General features: G+C 39.2%; 1 protein-coding gene across 18 annotated transcripts in view; it reads left to right on the forward strand.

Moving 5' to 3' along the window:
* Positions 1-1,099: 1,099 nt before the first annotated feature.
* Positions 1,100-15,278, forward strand: part of Rpgr (retinitis pigmentosa GTPase regulator) — a 60,044-nt gene continuing 45,865 nt past the window's right edge. For 2 of the 18 annotated variants that reach the window (XM_063280166.1, XM_008773081.4), the window contains exons 1-7: positions 1,107-1,522; positions 4,274-4,399; positions 5,090-5,182; positions 6,129-6,191; positions 7,078-7,236; positions 9,429-9,578; positions 12,546-12,704. In XM_063280166.1, coding sequence (XP_063136236.1) covers positions 1,381-1,522; positions 4,274-4,399; positions 5,090-5,182; positions 6,129-6,191; positions 7,078-7,236; positions 9,429-9,578; positions 12,546-12,704 — 892 coding nt within the window. In that variant the 5' untranslated portion in view covers positions 1,107-1,380. Of the gene's footprint in view, positions 1,523-1,586; positions 1,860-4,273; positions 4,400-5,089; positions 5,183-6,128; positions 6,192-7,077; positions 7,237-9,428; positions 9,579-12,545; positions 12,705-15,278 lie in introns of those variants that run through there. The other 16 variants (XM_063280168.1, XM_063280169.1, XM_008773083.4 and 13 more) reach the window with 13 other exon arrangements.

Below are 15,278 nucleotides of genomic sequence, written 5' to 3' on the forward strand. Positions count from 1 at the left end.
TGAAATAACAGTATAAGCAAAGAAAATATTTAAATATTCTGATTTTTCTCATCATGATTATTATGAGCCTTTAAACATGAGTATCAAATCCGGCTCCACATATGTTAAGCTACCTTTTTAGATCCTTTCTGCTGATGTAAGTTATTTAATAGTCCAGCATTTTCCAGGATACCATTTTCTGTGTGCCAAAACACTGGACTTAGGCACCCTGACCACTTTTGTACATAAATAGCCTTTGAATTGCCTCTCACTGCTCAGATTGCCTGTCAGAAAAGCAGCCAGTAAAGGCAGAATCACTTTAAGAACATGCATAACAGGTCCTCTCCTGTCACTTCTGTGTTTAAAGCTCCTCCATGATTTCCCATAGTTTTAGGATAAAAAGATCCTGTTAACGTGCCAACTCACCTGGAACCAGTCTTATAAGATCCTGGGAGGAACCAATCAGTTCATGAGTTGACTATGTCCAGAGTTCTCTAATTCCTTTCAGTTCCTTTGTCTAGTATCTTAACACCAATTTTAGTTTGCACACAAATGATTGGATTTGATTCCCTCTCGTGTTCATAATAAAAATTCCCTTAAATCCAGTTGTGCTTGATTGACATTTGACTACCTCAGACATACGAATCAACTCTTCCTGGAAGATTTTTTTCCCCTTTTTATTGTGGCCAACTGTTATGGATGGGAAACCAAGGTTTATCCAGAAAAGTATAATATTTCAGAGTTAATTTTATATATCTTATATATAGGAAATGCAGGAAGACTGTTTAGATCTTAAATAACTTTAATAATTTAGACTGCTAAGTAACCTGAACTGGGCTTCTCTTTCTACGTATAATTGGCATATCTGCAAACAGGAGTGACATTATTCAACTTGCATGATCATAATAGCATTCATTTATTCAATAAAGAACTAATGTGTGCATTTAGTATGTGTGCTTTGTTTCTAGGACTACAAGTGACACTTGGGATGTAAAACAGTGCCTTGCTCTGTTACAGATTGTTACTGTTTGTGTGTTGTCAAAACTGTGCGCTGACGTTTGCAGGTGTCACAGAAGTTAGGTTATATGAGACATCATGCTGTCACCATCCCCTCTAGGTCTCAACATCCCCTTTAGGTCCCAACATCTTCTCTAGGTCCCTGCATGGCTTCAGAAGTACATGTGCTCCCAACACCTCGCAGTCTGCAGCGTGGCCGCTTCCAATCACGACCGCTAGAGGGCGCGCGGTCACCTACCACCTCGACTACAGCATCTGCGCTTGCGCCACATGACACCGCTTCCGCCTTCCTCCTTCCAACCGCCTTTCGCCCCGCCCCGCAAGGCTCCGCCTCCGTTGCCCCTAGCGTCTGTTTGTTGACTTCCGGGAGCACAGTAGTGGTCGATGCCAAGAGGGTCGCGATGGGGAACCGGGGGGCTAGGGCAGTACCTTAGGCCCAATCGAGTCGCCCCTGCTGTCTTTCCGAAGCAGGCACAGATTCCGTTCGCAGCCTTCGGCATGGCAGAACCTGAGTCATTGGTGCCTGGTGAGTAGCGCCCGCGGTCGTGGTGGCTGGCCTGGAGGGAGGGTCCGCGGGCGGGCAGGAGGCCAGGCCCCGCCTCCGGGCCGGCCCAGTCGGGGTCCAGGCCGCAAACTGAGCCCGAGTCAGCAGCCTTATCTTTGCGTTTGGGAATAAATAACCTTTGTCAGGACCGGAGGAAGGGACCGGAGGAAGGGACTGGGACCGAGGGGACGAGGGACCCTGTGTGTGTTATTAGTAAGCTTTTCATGACTTTTCTTGGAGGCGACAGCGGCAGCCATTATTCTCTTGCTAAACATCCCAGAGTCTCTGAGCATGTGGGATGTCCCCAGGACCCAATTAGGTACAGAATTCAGTAACCAGTGGAACACGGTGTGAAAGGTTATAAAAAATGGAAGAAACGAACAGGATAAAGGGAGAACGGGGCCCTTTGGTGAATGTTTTAAGACTGTCGTTAAATCTTAAAATTATGACTCAGTACGGCTTCCGTACCGGGTTGCCCAGGTAGACATTTCCTGAAGCAGCACTTATTATAACCGTTTGGAATGTAGAGTTGTTCAGTTAAAATGGTGGTCATAATCCACTGAGTTTATTTCCACATATACTTTAATGGGCTATTACTAACATTTTGAGAAATAACCAGTATATTAGAGCATAATTATACATTTAAATATGTATTGCACTTTCTGCTGTGGTCTTGGCTCAAACAGGATTGATTCTACACCACCTGGAGCCCAATACCTTAGTGAGGGACAAGAAAATAGTTACAATAGTCTTGACATTAGATGGCAGAGGACAGGAAGGAGCCACCAAAATTTTCTTTTTGGGGAGTGTCTGAAGAGACATTCTGAGGAGCCAGAATAAAAATAGTTAAATAATCCCTTGCAGAGAAGCCTTGAATCATTTCTAGGTCCTGGCGCCGAGGCTCAGTTACTGAGTTGAACTGGCTTGCCTCATAGTAGTTCTCAAGTGACTTAGTCCCTTGCACATTGATATATATGTATATAATATATATTATTAATATTTACATTCAGTGTGCTTTCTCTGGAAATTTCCCCAAGACTGGATCTATCTGAAGGTGGTGTGTGTGTGTGTGTGTGTGTGTGTGTGTGTGTGCGTGCATGCATTTTTAAATAGTTACTTGGAAGTGTTAATGATTATTTAGACCTTTAAAAAATGGTACTGGGTTCAAGTCTGAATCTGCCTCAGTTCAGACAATAGCAATTTAAGAATGTTAAATGTCAGCATCCATCTCCAATCTCCAGGGCCTGATCTGTAACTTGAATTCTCATTTCTCAGTGGGAACAGGAATAGCTGAAGTGTTTCTGTGCTAAAACCTGGGTTATATGCTGTCTTTCACACTGCAAGTATTGAAAGCTATGTTTGATTTCCTACCCAGCGTTCTAGTGATGTGAAAGTGGTGGTATGGTGATAGTGTAGAAGGGAAGTTTTCTGTTTGAAAGTTAGCACAAACTTCAGGGTAATGTATTTATTCGAGGAGCATCTTGTGCAATGGGTATAAGTAGCAAGGAAAACCTAAACTATCAGTAATACAGTTGGGCAAATAAAATGCTCACCAATAAATATTTTGGTAGTGATTTCATTAGAGAGATTGCTGTGTAGTGCATCATTTATTGCCATATGGCCTATATTTATTCCAGGCTTCTGAGAAACCAGTCATTTCCAACATGTGTAATAGGACTTTACCATAAGCTAATATGTTGGAGATTGTCGAGTCTGTACTAGATTTTTTATGCATAAAAGAGAGAGAAGTACAACCCTGTGCTTAAACTATTGTAAATAGATTGTGGACAGCAAACCTGTTTGTACCTGTGTTAGATCCAGGGCCTGTAGGAAGGTGTATTGGTAATTAAACACCATTTGGTAATAACAATAGAGATTAAAGGAGGGAGTTAAGGTTTGGTAAAGTCACCCATTGTTTATCCTATTATTTATTAGATTAAGAATTTGAATACATGATTACCTTTCCAGTGTAAAACATTCTCTCTCTCCCCTATCTCACTGTGTGTGCCAAATTTCTGTGGTCTGTTCATTCTTGTTATGTGGGTGCTAGGGCTCATACTCTTGATTGTGGTCTAGAATTGACCTTTAAGGCCTTGTATGGCTTCCCATAGAGCGAGTGAGACAGTGTAAATAATGTGCTTGTCTGCTCTGCACCTAGCTTTAGTGGATTGTCCCAAGCATTGGCAGTGAGAGTTCGGCATTTGTAGTAGCATCCCCTCCTTGCATGCAAACACTGGCAATTCCTTGGAAGGAGTAAAGAAAATCCAAACTCACTTAGCCCCTTCTCATGTACTTCCTGTGGTGTTAAGGAAAAAACGCAGTGCTGTTTTGGTTCTGAGTGTGGGGAAAAGGCCCTCAGTCAGGGACCAGACTATGGCGTCTTAACCATAATGAGTAGAAGGTACATATTATATCACCTCCTTCATGAATTGGCTGTCCATCTAGTGACAGCAGAACAATTAGTAATGGTTGCTTTCCTTGTCATTGTATATATATTTACCTTATATCTCTAAATGAATAGCACATATTCACATTAACATGCCATAGATGAAACTAAAATGAAGTCCGAGGATTAGGACTGAAGTAAGGTGAAAGAATGAAGGCTTAAATAGTGTTCAGGCAGAGTCAAAGCTGTCAGGGGAGAACACGTTTATACCTGTGTAATTGGAAATGTATTTTAATAACAGATGTCGTGGTTCAAGTTATGAAGTAAAAACTGTCTTACATTTGCAGATACGGGTGCTGTATTTACATTTGGAAAAACTAAATTTGCTGAAAACATTCCTAGCAAATTCTGGTTTAAAAATGACGTACCCATATGTCTTTCATGTGGAGATGAACATACTGCTATTGTTACAGGTGAGTATAATCTTAAATCAGGAGACTGTAAATCTTAGAGAAACCTAAATATTACTGTTGTATTTAATACAATTCTTTTCTGCCCAATGTCAGGAACTTTTGCACTTAATAGAGTCAGCTTATACATAGAAGGACAAGGTAACCTGCTTCAGCACAGAAAGATCCATTTTAAAAGTCTGATTCTTTTCTATTGCCTATAGGATATTTGTTTTATGTCTAAAAGGTATCATTGATATGAAACCCAGGGACCCCAGAGAGGGCAATGATCTTCTAGCATTTCATCTGACTATATTTTTACTTTAAAAATGAGTTAAATGATGCTGTTATTGTATATGTAAAGAAGAGGCTTTATCATGCATTCAGTATATTGAAACTGTGTAGAACATGGTTTGGTGCCTGTCAGAGAATTCTTTATAAATTGACTTGAGAGAGTCTTTCAAACGCTAAACTACTTTTGTATGCTTAAACGGTTTTGCTCCATGCGTACCTTTCTTGGACTCTATTTCATTATAGTACAAAATTGCTAACATAAAATCGTAAAAATTCTACACATAAGGAAGCAGGATAACCCACTCCTATTTTTTGTTCTTTGATATTTTTAAGTGTATATTTTTTATTTCCTTGTGACTAATTTCTTGTTATCTGTGTGCAGATTGCTTTAATCGGTTATTTCTTTCTCCCTCCCACTAGGAAATAATAAATTGTACATGTTTGGCAGTAACAACTGGGGCCAGTTAGGATTAGGATCAAAATCAGCTATCAGCAAGCCAACATGTATCAAAGGTTTGGGCCTTTTCTTCTTTATATTATATTATTTATATTCTTTTAAAAATATCCAGATTATCAGAAGTAACTTTAGTACTGATTCTTTGACTCTCTAGTATCATAAATGAAACATCTTTTATGTTTTTATTTTGTAAGATTTACTTGAATCTTGTCAGCACCTACAACTAGTAAGTGGTTGAGAGTTCTGCAGATGTGGTCAGAACAGTGGTCTTGATCTTCAGGGCCCAAATTTAAATTTCAGCTTAAAATGTTAGTGTGAAGTTGTCATAAGCATGCTATTTATATGCATTAATACTGTACTTTTAATGTTATGGTTAGAAAGCATTTAGCTGGGCAGAGAGTACTAAACATTTGTTTATTCCCAGTGACCATGACCTAATAGAGCGTTACTGCAGACTGTGAGATCTGTGAACATGGAGACACTTAGGCAGCCGTGCAGATGCTTTGCCAATTAATTAGACGCATTTGTAAGTGTTTGAAAATATGTTGACAAACAACTTCAACTAAAGTGCGTGCCTATGACTATAGATCTTAGGGCCTTTGTGGAGTATGGCAATTGGTGAGAATCAACACAGTAGAATGCACTGGACCTTGATGTATTAATAACTTAGAGTTTTCTATTAGATGCCTTGACCCAACCTTTGACCAAATGAATCATTTTTTGCCATGTTACACGATTTTAATGATGTGCATTAAACTGTGGGTTAACTTGAATTAGTAGTTAAGACAGTGGTTTAGAGTTACATACATAGGGTTTTTAAATTTCATTTTTCGGGTTATAGATATAGTTTAGTTCTGAGTGCTTAGCATGCTCAAAGCTCTGGGTTCCTTGAAGTGCAATAAATAAAGGAACTCAGTTTTACCCGTTACTTATCATTTGACCTGGATTGTTTATCTTTTTCATACCCATACAATATTATAATTGTCATATTCTCATGTCTAGCTCTTAAGCCTGAAAAGGTGAAACTTGCTGCGTGTGGAAGAAACCATACCTTAGTTTCAACAGGTACAGTATTCATCCTGTACCACTCCTATCAGCCTTGAGAACTGAGGTCTCACTTTAGTGGTATTTGTGGCTTTGTAAAATTGATATTAGTGATACTTTAGTGGTATGTAGAATAGAGTTTTCACAATGTCGGTGTTTAGTACGTTACGTGCATTTGCCATTTTGAATATACAAAGAAGTGATGAGTAGCCAGAGATCAAGGGGTAGCATTAGCGCATTGCTTCCTCCTGATTTTGCTCTTCCTTCTATGTCACAGATGTTGTGTGGAAGCCACAGGAAAATCTACTGGTAGTAGTCCTCTCAGTTTTAATCAAAATCTAATTAGGTAGTATAGTGTATCTTGAAGTTGATAAAGTGATTCATAAATTTCTATAGAAAATCAAAGGAGAGACATACTAGTCAAAACAATTTCCAAAAAGAACAAAATTTGGGGCTAACAGTATTCTGATTTCAGTCCCTGTCCCAAAGCTACAATAATTATAGAAATGCAGTATTGACAAAGATTAAAGTTTAATGAAACACAATAGTGTTGAGAAGCAGACCTACATATATGTCTATAACTACTTTCTGCTTTTAGGTTCTCTCCTACTAAGCTATAGCCCTAATGCTTGAGTTCTAACACATGTTTGAGGACAGTTCAGGGAAGAAAAGTATAATACTCTTTCCACACGCTGCCGAGGAGTTAGCAGTGCTGTATTTACTGGTCTCCCTGCTCCCTGTCCTCCCCTGCTTGCTTCTGTCTCCTAGCTCTTCTCTCTGCTCTAGCTTCTCTATACATCTCTTACATTTATTTATATGTTTTCACGCTTAATACAGGACATATCTGCTGTTTAGTAGCATGTCTCAGAAGCAGGGTGACTACTTAATATCTCTTTCCTATGTACAGATACTGGTGGTGTATATGCAGCTGGTGGAAATAATGAAGGCCAATTGGGGCTTGGTGACACTGATGACAGAGATACCTTTCATCAAATTGGCTTCTTTACACCTAGTGATATCATTAAACAGCTCTCTGCTGGTGCTAATACATCAGCTGCTCTAACTGGTGAGTGAGACTTGCTTGTGTTTCTGGCTAGACACATCTTTTCTTTCAAACAGGATACACCAACTCAGTAAATGCACAACAGTGCCAGCATTCTATGTACATCCAAAAGGCTATAAACGTGAAATGTTAGAGCTGTATGTATATATTGAGAAGGAGATAAATGCATGTGTAGAAGGCGATTGATAAATAAGTTCTCAGCTCTGCTAGCTATCCATTATTCTTTTGAATATTATTAAAGGTTATCATCATTGCATATTCTGAAAGGTATACTTGAGGCATTACCTAAACTTAGTGCCAGAAGTATTGATTGAAGTCAGTTGAGATGTATGTTGTTAAAGTGTGGGTTGTAATGGTCACCACATTCCTGTGTTCTTTTCTAAAGTAGATATGAGAACTTGTCTGTCAAATTCAGAGCCATGATTTATGAGACCTCATGAAGCTGCTGGCTTGCAGCTTTCTTCCAAGCAGGAGATTCTCTACAGATCTGGCATTGCTTTTGGCCACTGGGAAAACCAGAGTTCTGTTTGATTCATCGACTATATTATTTACTATTCAGTCTTAACTCCTTCAGTTTTTATTTCCTGCTTAATTTTGGCTTATTTTTAAATCATCTTGAAGGTCCACTTTTTAACTCACTAAAAGAAGTTGCTGGGTATTTCTGCAGTGTTAATCATGACTTCGTGGCTAAACTGTGCTACATAGTAAGATGCTGTTTCAAAACCCAATAGACGTAAACAGGTATTTATAATCCCTAAAATACTTGCCCTGCATTTAGCTTAACTATTCACAACAATGAAACCTTATCAGAAAGGACAGAGTTAAGAATGGTGAGAAGCTGGGGAAGCTGTATTTTAGGTGTGCAGTCACTAAGAAAAGATTAGTGAGAGTCACTGTGTGGCCAGTGTGTCTCAAGAGCAAGGTTTTTATTTGGGAACTTGCTCTTTTCACCTGCAGACGTGTAGGTGCCTTCTGTTGCCTCTCAGTTCAGTGGCCGCCAGACTACATAGAAGGAGGTAAATGTTTCTGTGTGAAGACATTAAAAGGACACAAAGGAAATGACATCCTGTGTTTACTATGAGAAATATATGGTAACTAAAGTGATTTAGCCTTGTTCTCTGCTTTTTCTCCTTGTAGAGCATATGACAGTAGAAATTGAACTTCCAGGTCACGAGCTTGTACAAATGTTTTGGTACTTTTATGACATATTATTTCCAGTACTGAGTTAGAGATTCAAAGGAAGAACGAAATAATAATGTATTGTGTATTACTTTTTTCTTCTTTTTTTTTTGTTTTCAGACAGTCTTACTTTGTAAACCTAGTTGGCTTAGTATGTATAACATAGCTCTGACCGGCTTTAAATTCATTGCAATCCTACTGTCACAGGCCCTTGAGCTCTGGTATTAGAGATGTGAGCTGATATTCTCTTCAGAGTGGCAGAGGATTTTGAGTGTTTTCAACCCAAGGAAAGACTAGTGCTAAACAAATGACCCTGATTTGATCATTATATACACATATACACACACACAAATGTACCATACATGTATATCTATATATCTATATAGATATATAGATATATAGATGTGTGTGTGTGTATATATATGTATGTATATATTTGTATGTGTGTGTATATATATATATGCATACACATACATGTGCATTTTGAAGTATCATATTGTCAGTGCCCGCGCCAACACAGTACCAGGAGCCGGGAGTAGGCCTGCAAAGTTTAAGAAAAAACACATACTCTGGTCATTCATGTTACAAGAATGCCAAATCTTTTACTTGATTAAGGAATGTATACCCAGGAATGTAAATTCCAGGAAGCACAGTGGAAAAACCAGCTTATACCCTCAGGAACAAAGAAAGAGGAATGAAAGACAGGAACCGATTATTGCCCAGGTGTACCACACAGGCGTGTGTCACTTCAGCACCAGGGCGTTCCTTTGTTAGTAACAAAAGGCTTTCACATGCATCAACAAGGCATCAGCAGGGGTCAAATACTGACGGGGCCTAGGAGGTTCCACCATCATATTGCATTCCACAAATATCTATAGTTATTATATATTAGTAAAGAATAAAATAAGACTAAAAAATGTAATCCAGAAGGCAAATAATAGTCTGTAGGAAATGTTATAGCTTGAGAGCCTGGCTAGCTCTTTAAAGGCTTTTCTCTCCTTATGCTTTCTTCATAGAGGATGGAAAACTTTTTATGTGGGGAGACAATTCTGAAGGGCAGATCGGTTTGAAAAATAAAAGTAATGTATGTATCCCTCACGAAGTGACTGTCGGTAAGCCAATTTCATGGATCTCCTGTGGATATTACCATTCAGCTTTTGTAACAAGTAAGATGAACATTTTTGATTCATTATATTACCTCTCATTTCTTGATTATTACTGCTAGTAAAATTATTTACAGTTCACATGCTGTTCAACTACTGAAATAATGTATGCTTTCATTAAAACCATTTCTCCCTTTCTGTATTGACAGATTATAATTTCAAATATTCTCTGACATGCCAACTTTTTAGAAAGTGAATACTAGGTCTATTATAAAAACTAAATTCTTATTTTAGAAAGCTTTTTGAAATGTTGGCTTTTAAACTTCATAGCCTTGTACGGCGTTAAAAACAAGACTCCTGAGCCATTTTTCCCTGGATCCACTTCACTTCTATACTTTGACCTTCTCTATTCTTTCTGTCCTGCTAACTTTATTGTTTCAAATAAGTGAGCCCTAGAGTATTCTTGTGAGGACCAGGATGAAGATTTGATGGAGAAGAATGTGGCCTTGGTCCTTTGGTAATGCATTTCTCAGTATCTGCAGCTTTTCTCATTCCTGGGCCTGTTCATGGTCTGCTTGGTAGTGTTGAGCTGTTAGCCTACTTCTGTGGTGACATCTACATTCATGGCTATACCAGTTAACAGTGGAAGGGTGACTGTGGATTTCCTTCTAACTGATGGTTTTTAATAATCAGATGCCCAGATGAAACAGTGTCGCGCGCCTAATGTCCCGCCAGTAAGAACGATGCGCGGCAACAGGATTCTTCTGCAAGCAAGCCTTTACTGTGTTACAGCTCTTCTTAGTGTTACAGCTCTTCTCAGTGTTACAGCTCTCTTAGTGTTACAGCTCTCTTGAACAGGGACCCCGAGCAGCAAAATCGCTCGGCTTATATAGACAACGGTATGCTAATTATCTCTCAGGGATTGGTGGGGCTTGGATCACCCCACTACTTGTCCTCCAGGGATTGGCGGAGAATGAATCACCTCATTAGCATATTAACGGTCAACTAACACCTGGTGAATAAACCGCACATGTGCAGTACCGCTGTTCACCACTAGAGGGAGCCCTAGCAAGGGGACAAGCCTGCACATGCGCAGTAAGTCGTTTATATCCAGACAAGGCTGGATGTCGGCGCCATCTTTGTTTCGCCGCGCTGCTCTCTACAAAACAGTTCAGTAGATTCTTTTAGAATAGTAGTTAATTCAGAGACTCATAACTGGACACAGTTCTGAGACTAAGTGATTGCCAAGTGTTCAGCCCTAAATCACCCCCTCAAAAGCATAGGGAGGGAAAATGTAAGAGGTGGAAGATAGGGAGGAGTGTTTGAAATGCCATTTTCTGGACATGATGTACCTGCTACACACATGTCACAGTGCTGTGATTACCCACATCCTAGACCTGCACAAGATGGGGTGTCCATCATGGATTGGGGGAACTGATGAGGCACTTCTCAGTTAATTAATGGCTATAGCCAGAAGGGAAATCAGTTATTTTCCATGGAGGAACCACTAGTAGGTAACCAGTGCTCCAGTAAATAAACCTTTATCAGTGCTTATGCAAGAATCCCCAATTAGTGGATCACCAGACTAACCAAAGAAATGAGCACAGGGGTGGAAATGGGAGAAAGGCTTTGGTGGGAGCAGAATGAGAGAGGGTTGTAGAGGCATGCAATTGTTAAAAGAATAAAAAGAATCAAGTTTTCAGTGTTTTGTAGAAAATTAAGTTGATAAAAGCATAATACCATTTAGAAGTTTATAGCTCTAAGATATATAATCTTTGTCCATCTAGAAGGCATTTAAAACTCCAAAGATATTCTATTCACTCTCCTAACAACTTTGTGTAAGACTTGTACCTTCTGTGGTTTCATATATCAGCTAGAGCCAAGGTGACGCTGCACACTTTACACTTTATAGACCTGCATGGTTTCTCTCAGCGTGCAGTTTCCCGACGCACACGCGCGCGCGCACACACACACACACTCACACACACACACACACTCACACACACTCACATACACACACTCTCACACACTCACACACACACACTCACACACACAGTCACACACACACACACTCACACTCACACACACACACGGAAGTGGAAGATCCAGCAGCGACTCCAATGAGTAGGCCCAGATGTCCTCAGTACTTCTCTAGTCACTGTTTTGTTTCTTCATGTGAAACAGCAACTCTATGTCGTGGGCTCCTCTCTTCTGGTGTTAGAACATGACTATTAGTGGACTGGGAGAGTAACTTACAGGATTACAGAAGTGAATAAGACAATAAGAATGTCTATGCTTTCAAGGACCTTACACTCGTGTGATAACTAATGCAAAGGAAAGAAAGTAGTCTTAGTGTGGACAAGGTGGAAAGAATTGGTAGTGCTAGCTGATAAACTGTTAACCTCATATTGATTTAACTTAGGCATTTCATACAAAACCAAGCTTTCTAGAGCAAGTATCATTAAAAAACAAAGGCAAGCAATCTTGGGCTGGCTGCAGAGGTCTATAATTCTCACTATTCAGGAAGTTAAGGGATAAGGATTCCAAGTTCAAGGCCTGCTACAAGAGTGAGTTCAAGGGCAGCCTGGACAACCTAGTAAAACCCACTCTCTAAATCTGAATCATATAAAGAGGTACTGGGGCTTGAACTTATGCTCCAGCTCTTGAAGAACATGTTTGAGGCCGTAGAGTTAATGCCCAGTAGTATCATCACCACACTTATACATACATGCATGCCACAGAAGTCCAGGGGATATATAAGGTAGTCTTTGCTATGCTTTCTAACAAAGCTAAAATGATTTTCTAATTCTTTATAGTAATGAATTCTTTATGAAGGATACTAGTAGCCCAGAAGCAAGAGGAAAACAATCCAGTCTTTTTTTTTTACCTTGCAGTGATAGACATCTTAGGAATGATCAGATTTTCTTAATTACTGGCTGAGTTTTCATGGAGCATGCGAACATGAGGCAGAGGACCAATCGTCTGTTTATAGTTATGTCCCTGCTAATCATTGTGCTTCTCCTCCAACAGCGGATGGGGAGCTGTACACATTTGGAGAACCTGAGAATGGAAAGTTGGGCCTTCCCAACCAGCTGCTGATCAATCACAGATCTCCCCAGCGTGTGCTGGGGATTCCTGACAAGGTGATTCAAGTAGCGTGTGGTGGAGGGCACACTGTGGTTCTCACAGGTATGTGTGGAACGTGCTGCTCTGTTCCCTGTATTAAGTAGTAGCTAAGGACATTTTAATGATCCTTTCTACTGTGACAAGATACGAATGCTCAGGGCTGGAGAGATGGCCCAGTGATTAAGAGCACTCATTCTTCTATCACGAGGTCCTGAGTTGGCATTCCAGCACTGGAGCTGGGCAGCTCACAAATGGCTGTGTAATTCCAGCTCTAAAGGACACCACATCCTCTTTTGGTCTCATTGGAAACTTCCACACTCAACACATAAATAATAAAATAAGTCTAAAAAGAGAATTTAACATGAGCTATAACTTCTAAGGAGATTTGAAAGCATGTAGTGTAGGATTGTTATATATACATATGATGCTGTACCTGTAAAGCTTTTCTTACATATAACTAAGATCCATATGTGCTGTACAGTAAAACATCCTCATGCCCTTCCCTCAGCTCCTGGGAACTACCATAAGAATGGTCCATAAGTAGTCTGTCTGAGTTTGACTCTTATACATCCGTATGGAAGCGCGCCTGACTGCCTTCTGGTTATGACTCCTGCCTTTCATGTATATAGTTAATACATATTTCTGGCTCAGGGAGGACCTTTTTAAGTAGGAAAAATTGAATTCTACTGAATCATATTCATCTAAAATTAATATTATTTTTCCTAAAAATACTTCCATTTCATGCTATTTGCTGATGTTAATAATGTTTTATATATTTCTAATGTGTAAGCTTAAATAATTCTTTGTGATTTTTATATTGTTATAATAATTCATTAAAAAGTGGTAAAATTTCACATTATAGGTAAAAGAAAAATTCGAAACCTTCAAAATAGTATCAGTTTGACTTGGGAATTTCTTATTTATGTGATGTGCCAGGTTTCTTTGGTTTCTAGTCAATACGTTGAATTAGACTCAGCATTCTGTAATATGAAAACCAAATAGTTATCTCCAAATTTGTTAAGCATCAAATGTAATTTACATAAATAGTATTATAGTAATCTATTTAGACACTATGTTTTTATTATGTTTTTTAAATTAAAAAACTAATAAGGGCTGAAGAGGTGGCTAAGTGCTTAAGAGCATTTGCTGCTCTTACAGAGGACCTGAGCCCCTGCACTGGGCATCTCATAACTGCCTGGAGCTCCAGATCCAGGGGATCAGTGCTCTCTTTTGGCCCCTCTAGATACCCACATGCATATGGTGCACAAGCACACATAGTTATTGCTTAATCTGCAGCAGCCCAGAATGAGACATGCTCTAGGAAAAATGTAGTAGTCATTTTCTATCTGTCTGACTGTGCTAGGCAAGAATGAATGGGGAGGAACAGGAGACAATAATTGTGATAAAGGAAAAGCGTAGACAAAATTAGTAAACTTAAAACGGGCAAGATGACATATAACCTAGTAATTACGAGATATGCTATATTAAAATAAGTCTCTTGCCATTGTCTCAATATGCCTTTATATCCATGTTATGAGTATAGTTTCTTTAAGGGGTTTTATCTCTATTTATACTTCCAATTTGTTCTTAGAGTGAATTATTATTATGTGTTCATCAGTAGCCCTCATTCTCAGAGGAGCTAATGAGATACTTTTCAAAAAAATAATTCTTCACAATGGAATATTTTGAAATCTACCTGGATAGATTGTTTTGTGCACTTTGTTAGCCAGGGTTGCGATGTGAGGAACTTGCCCCCTGGCTGCAGAAGAACATTTGCTTCTGGCTTTAGTGGGGAATCCCTGCTCCCCTTTCCATGAGATTGTCCGGAAGAAAGTACCATGGTCGTCATGTTTGTCGGTGCACTGACCGCTGAGATTGTTTCATCGGTGACTCTTGTCATCAGTCATAGATCCTGATTTGTGCTCCCATCTCTAGATGAGAAGTGAGCTCAAATTTACTAAAATACTGAAGGATATTTGCTGTCACCTCCTTAGTGCAGCAATCTAGAGAAGTCTTTCCCCTCTGGTATAGTAAAGAAAAGTTGTTTATGAATACATCTGCATATCTACTATAAATTTTAATTCTTCTAAAATATTTTTCTGATATTGTTTGTGTGTGTGCCAATGTGTGCACACTCACATGTATGTGTGCGTGCGTGTCTGAGTGCATGTGTGTCTCTGTGTGTTCCTGGGTGTTCATGTGTGTCTGTTTGCATGTGCATGCTGTGTTCAACAGGTAGAACCTGTGGTCTTGTGCATGCTAGGCAAGTACTTTACCTCCAGCTCACAAACTGTGCTTCATAGAATTTTATTAAACCACTTTTAAAAGTAAGGGGATATCTCTGTAGGAAATTTCTCTTTTTTAAATGTGTGGCAGTGAAAGGAAATTGTCTAATATCAGGTGAGACTTTCTGAGCTGATGTGGTAATTATAAATGCATTTTGGGTCATTCTCTGAATTATATATCTTATAACCTACCTGATGATTACAATAATTCCTTTTATGGTTATTCAAAAAAGACAAACTGAAACCCATATCATTATTTTATAACACTTACTTTTTTTCCTCTTTCATCATTGAAAACTCGCACTTCATATCAGTATTTTTATGAACAGTTCTTTTTCAGGCAATTAATGGC

The sequence above is a fragment of the Rattus norvegicus genome, chromosome X (genome assembly GCF_036323735.1).
Source record: "Rattus norvegicus strain BN/NHsdMcwi chromosome X, GRCr8, whole genome shotgun sequence".
In the NCBI taxonomy this organism is placed as follows: Eukaryota; Metazoa; Chordata; class Mammalia; order Rodentia; family Muridae; genus Rattus; species Rattus norvegicus.